This window comes from Echinops telfairi, unplaced genomic scaffold (assembly GCF_000313985.2).
Source record: "Echinops telfairi isolate 266 unplaced genomic scaffold, ASM31398v2 ScPeMD7_25;HRSCAF=90, whole genome shotgun sequence".
NCBI lineage: Eukaryota > Metazoa > Chordata > Mammalia > Afrosoricida > Tenrecidae > Echinops > Echinops telfairi.
Genome location: NW_022103922.1, coordinates 31477639 through 31483685, shown reverse-complemented (window position 1 = coordinate 31483685; position 6047 = coordinate 31477639). Strand labels below are relative to the sequence as shown.

The 6047-nt window shown below is 52.5% G+C and overlaps 1 protein-coding gene across 2 annotated transcripts in view; it reads right to left on the bottom strand.

Moving 5' to 3' along the window:
• Positions 1 to 282: 282 nt before the first annotated feature.
• NFX1 (nuclear transcription factor, X-box binding 1) overlaps positions 283 to 6047 on the bottom strand; it is a 47911-nt gene continuing 42146 nt past the window's right edge. For both annotated transcript variants that reach the window (XM_030885333.2, XM_004712369.4), the window contains exons 20-24: positions 5417 to 5515; positions 4808 to 4874; positions 3653 to 3798; positions 3006 to 3110; positions 283 to 1839 (exon numbers count right to left, since the gene is read on the bottom strand). In XM_030885333.2, the coding sequence (XP_030741193.1) occupies positions 1767 to 1839; positions 3006 to 3110; positions 3653 to 3798; positions 4808 to 4874; positions 5417 to 5515 (490 nt within the window). In that variant the 3' untranslated portion in view covers positions 283 to 1766. The remainder of the gene's footprint in view (positions 1840 to 3005; positions 3111 to 3652; positions 3799 to 4807; positions 4875 to 5416; positions 5516 to 6047) is intronic.

Sequence of the window (6047 nt, the reverse complement as noted above, 5' to 3'; positions counted from 1 at the left end):
CCGTCTCCTTCCCCACCCAATGGGCGCCCTTCAACCAAGAGAATGAACCCATTCCTCCCTGACACTCCTACCCCTGTTCTCTCCTGGGTCTCCTCAGCTTTTAACGGTAACACTGAAAACCCACCAGACAGGTCTGTGGAAAACAGAATGATAGATTTTCCCCAGGGGCTTTTCAAAGCTCTGGTGGGTGCCAGACCCTCGGCCACAGCCCAGGGTCAGTGCCTGTATAGAGAGAACACAGCTGCGGGGCAGCCACGCAAGTATCTGGCAGAGGAGGCTGTGTATCACGCATGATCTTTACTTGGCTACAAATATGGAGAAAGAAGATGCTTACATATTTTCCACTACTTCTTTTTTAAGAAGTTTTTATGGTCAGGCGCCTCTACATGTGCAACTTCATTTAACCCTCAAAACCACCCTGGGGTGGTGGGTGATACCTGTCTCCCCCAGGGGGCGAGGGCTGGGATGGGAGACCAGGTCTCCTACTGATTCCCAAACGCTCTCTCACAGCGCGCTCACTGGACCCACTGTTTGAGAGAAGATGGAAGCTCACGGGCTTCCTGTTGGGTCAGAAGCCGCCTGACCCTACCAGAAATGGGCCCAGCCAAGCAGTGGTGTTGGAACTGTCTCTTGCCCCAGGCTGCCCATTGCTGCTGCTACTTGACCCAGGCTTTTCAGAGGATTGTCTGGTGAGGGCCAAAGGGTTTCTTGCTCTAAAACAATGAAGCCCCTGGCTTTGGGATGCTACTTCTCTAATCTCTGGGTACTCCGGGGCTTGTAGCTTGTTCTAGAGAGGAAGCTGCTGCCAGTCGGGCCTCCATGCTGAAGGGGGGTCAGTGTAAAGAAGGCCAAGCTAATGAAATCTCTGATGGGCTGGCCTCAAAAGAGCTTGAAGAATGCCTCTAATGGAGCACTGGGCTTACATCCTGGACTGCGTACACCCTGAGTATTCTAGAAGCCCAGAGATGAAAGACAAGGAGCATCAATTTGCCTGCTCAAGGGCTAAAAAAACCCAACACAGGCAGACTCCAAGACCCTCTCTCCACCAAAGAAGGAATGAGGGGCGTGCATGTCAGTTCAGAGCCACAGTGTCAACCTGGCAGAGGAAAGAGCTTGTTCTATGTCCTCTACCATTATGGTGGAAGGATAACATGATTGTCACCAGGTAGACTGTGACCTGCCAGGGGGCCTAAAGAATGGAATTCTGTAAATCAACCTGATCCCTCTCCTTTCCTAATTGATTGTATTGAGAATCATTCAAGCTCAGCTAGACAAACTGAGGGGTTTTTGGCAGAAGACTTAAATGAGTTTGCTGGGTTTAAGACAACGTGTGTGATTCCAGGTAGGGGGCACAAATGCAGTTTTCTCAGTTGCTGACTGAGAAAGCGTCCGCAAGCATCTTTCCAAGGGCTGAGCTCGTTTGGGCTAAGCAAGCGCGGTGCACCTCAGGGCACAAGCATTTTCAGGATAGATCCAGCTCAGGCGATGGCTGTGTGTCAGCAAGCCAATCTCAGGCGATTATTCTGGTTTGTCCGAACGAGCCCTCAACGAAATCACAGTGACTGTGTGGGGAGCCTCTTCAAGTGCACGCCTGGAGAGCTGGCTGGTGAAACCCTCCCGGCAGACAGGTCTAGAGGGCACGGCAGCTGCCGACCCCCGATGCTTTGGATGTATCCACAGAAGACGACAGTATGGAGGCTGTGAGGCCGCTGGGCAGGAGGGGCAGGCATGATTTATCTGCACTACATTCCAACACTATCAGCTCCTTAGTCCTGGACGTCAAAGTAGTCAATCACTGGCTCCTTGGCAATTTTCTGTAGATGAATGCTCCCAGTCCCCCTGCAAAGCAAGCAAAGGCAGATCAGTCTTTAATTCTTCTTCTTTTTTTAAATTTAGGTGTTTATTTTAAAAAGCAAGTGTTCTTTTTTGGGGCAAACAGACACAGGTCTGCAGAAAGTTACGGATCAGTTGACTGTGATCTTGATAAGTTCCTGGGGCAAACATGAACTGCTGCAATTTGGTAGTGGGTACCCAGAGGTTTGCTATAGTAACACTATGTTCTTTACACATTTCCATGGTAGCTTTATACAAAGAGAAAGCAAGCGGGGGAGGTGTGTGTGTGTGTGAAGAAAGTATGGCATCAAGAAGCCAAGGACCCTGTGACGGTCATGTCTGAGTGGTACTGGCTCTTGCTGTGACAGCTGGTGTCCTCGGACAGTACTCACATTTTCCAAACCACCATCCACATGGTTAACCCATGTGCACTGGCCAGGAGCCCAGACACTTGGCTCCCCAGGTGGAGAGGAGCTGGGGCTGGGTAGCTGCACGGCCCCGACTGCCTCGGCTGAGGCTGGTCATGCACAGTGCCCACTGCCACTGTCCCATGGGAACACGGATTGTGACAACCGTCACGGTGAAGCTGGAAATAGCCCTAAGCGCCCTTCCAGAAGCTTTGTGCTGGAGCGCAGTTGGTGCTGCCTGGGCTTTACTGCGGAGGCCCGGGTCTGCAGGGACGTCTGGCACTCAGACACTAGCGCAGCCCGGCCCACTTCCAGCAGGGTGGGAGGAGGGTGGGAACGGTGCTCTTCCCGCTCCTGTCAGAGGAAACACGGAGACTTGCCAGCTTGGCTTTCCTTTCTCTTCCAATCAGGAATTCATTTGTGTGGCCAATGAATCAAGCCACACAATAGTTAACCCCCGCCCCTCATTGCCAACCCCATGTCTCTCTTCAGAGTAACTTCCATTACGTTAAACAAGGGACAGTCCAGCTCTAAAAGAGCTGGGGGACAGACTGAACCCACTTGCCAGCACCATCCTGAGTGCTCCCCGCAGAGGGACGTGGGCCTGACAAAAGTCAAACTTAGGACCACTGGGGCCAGAACAGGTATGGCTAATACCCCTGTCGAAGCTGACAGAGCTGCCTGTAGTGGCGCTGCTGCCTAGGACAGCGGCACCCCGCTGGCTTCTCTGAGCAGATGGGTCCGAAAAGCACCGAGACTCCTTACTTGTCTGCCTGGTGTCTGTGATGAGCAATCGGTGGTGGAGGCCGTGCCTGCGTTTCTCGTTCAAGGACGGCTGTCAGGGTGGTAGGAGGACAAATGGACTTTCCTCTGATAAAGCAAAACAAACAAGTACTGAACAGAGAGAGCCACAGGTGCAGACGGGCACACAGCTAGACTCCCCACCTTCCTTCAGCACTGGGCTTTCCTACCCACTTCTGCTGTGCCTCTTGCCTGTACCCCTCCCTTCAGGGGAAGGTCTTACTCGGAGGGGAGGAGGTGACCTTAGGTCTTCCCTGCCTGAGCCCAGCTGACAATGCTGCCCATTTCTCCTGATGGCAAAACACTGGCCACAGCCCATGCCTCAGAGCAGAGTCTAGCATTCTTGCTATTTCCTCCTGCGGGGAGGGCAGTGTAGAGGAGCAGAGGGAGGAGAGGAGATGGAAGCGGTGGTGGGCAGAGGGCACAGGTGCGATGGGCAGGCCCCCAGCCCAACCCCCAGGGCAGTTTCGCCTGTCGGTGGAGACAAAGCTCCACGGTGTGACATGGATTCTGGGATGGTGTAAGGGGCACGTGAACTTCAGAAAGGGCTGCCCTGTGCCTTCTGGTCAGCGGGGACGGACAGTCCCTCCTGTGGTGCAGGGTCAGCCCACCTGACTGCGGTGACAACGACGTTGCGCTTGGGCTCGCTGTCATAGCTCACGCTCTCCAGGCCGTACACTTGGGCCAGGTCGTGGATGATGCGGCGGTGGTCTCTGTTCATGGGAGGGAAGCAGTGGCTTTTCTTAACACTCTTTCCCTGTATGGAGGGAAGAGATGAACGCTTAACACTTTCCCCGGAAACAGCAGTCCTTCCCACCCAGCAGGAGCAGCCTGTTCAGAAAGGAGGCTGTGGTCACTGCCCGCAGCATGAGCGTAGCACCGGCTGCCAAAGGCCCGAAGGGCCAGGGACAAAGGGTAAGTGATTGAAATGAAGCCCATGGGGCAGTGGCTTCCCATGACTTTGGCCATAGCTGGGGCGTGAGTGACAGCCCCAAGAAATGAGAAAATAGTGGAAGCCTAACAAAGCAAAAGGTAAAACCCCTTCTCCCAAATTAAACCTTACTTCCTCTGAAAGCACATCCTCGATTTAAATATATATATATATATATGGGGTGGAGGGTCAGTCCCTGTGGCAGGTCTTTAAGCACAGAGAATAACATTGGCTCAGGCTTCCTGATCAGGTGAGAAATGACGTTTTCAATTTTCTCCTTCATGTCAGTCTTATTTGGGGCAGTGGGGAAAGGGGAGGAAGCAGCTGGGAGACTGCCATGGTGCCCTGGTGCTTGGCAGGCCTGCTGGGTGCAGAGGCGGGGCAGGGCGGGGCCGGCAGCTTCGGGCAGAATGAAGGCTGGTCCTCCGCTGCTCTTCAGCTCCAGTCGCACGACCCCTCTCCCTCCCTGGGTCACTCTTGGGGACAGTAGCGGGCCAGGGGGTTCCCCTCTGACACACCGGCTCTCCTGAAGCCTGTCTGCCAGTCACCCAACTACCACTGCTGAGCCCCGCTCATCCGGAGCTTCTCCCCTGGGCCCCAGGTACGAGAAAGGGGCTTCTTTACATTTCTTCTGAACGTAGGGCTCTCTCTTGCAGTGAATGAGGCAGGACAGGTCCACACGGGCGGTTTCGTGCTGGGTTTTGGGGAGAGAGGAAGATCCTCAAGGATGCTGTGACTTTCCCTACGACTACTCTAGGCTGACCGTGCTTTGGGGACCTGATATTCTATCAAGCTGGCCTTAGAGACATGTCCAGTGGGATATTTTGACTTCAACCTTGTCCACGGCCTCCACAAGAGCTTCCATTTCCTTCTCAACGTCGCTGACAAACTTTAAGTCCTTCCTGAAATGAGAAATCATCACGGTTACTTTCAGTTGTGCCTGCTCTCCTGGGCATCTCCTCTACCCACCACCCTCTGGTGTAACAGGCAGACAGGGGACAAAGCCGTAGGGGCAGGCAGTGTCATGGAACAGAAGGTGGACTGTGATGGAAGGAGGGAGGAGAGAAGACAGGCCAAGGAGGAACAGGCACAGGATAGCCAAGAGGCTGCTGAGACGGAGTTTTCACTGTTTCCAAGTGAGGGCTCATGCAACTGAGAGATGGAGGGACAGAGGTGGAAGGAGGCCCTGAGAGCCGTCACGTCAGCCCTAAGGAGCTTAAAGACCTGCCACAGGGACTGACCCTCTACCCCACATGTTCAGTTCTTCAAGGGTACAGTTTAAAGAAACCAAGAACTTCTTAATACCATATAATCTCTTATGCTAACATATGAAATTACTTTATTTGGCTTAACCACAGGAGGAGGAACTTATTAGTTACTACATCTCAAAAGACCTAACAACCCCTTATGCCACCATCAGGGGAGCAAGAAATGAGTTACATACCTGGCGTCTTCTTTCAAACTATCGCTGAATTTCGACCCCGAGGAGCGCACATTGAAAGGGTCAGAATCATCAGTGATGTGAAATGCTTCAGCTAAGCGTCTGCAAGTGAACAAAAGGGAAGAAGGGGAAGGCTTGAAAGTAACAGAGCGACTGACTAGCCTGGTTCTGAGTACTTGGTATATTAATGATCTTATTTCAATAAGCCAGATAATTAAGGGAAAAATAACAGCTGAGGACAAGATATAGGTGGTGGCGCAAACCATATATTCTCTGCCACTAATGGAAAGGTTGGCATCCCAAATCCACCCAGTGGCACCTGGCAACTTATTCCCATACACTAGGAGTGATTGAACAGCCCGTGGAGTGCGGTATACTCCGACGCACATGGGTTCTCATGAGTTGGAATCGTCTCAATGACAATGGGTTTTATTATTTTCACAGAATAAACCAACACACGCAAGACTACCTTCTTCTATTAAATTGGCATTCTATGATGCTCACCTTCCCGACACAACCGCTGAAGACAAAGCGGGCGAATAAGCAAATGTGGTGAAGAAAGCTGATGGTGCCCGGCTATCAAAAGATATAGCGTCTGGGGTCTTAAAAGCTTGAAGGTAAACAAGCGGCCATC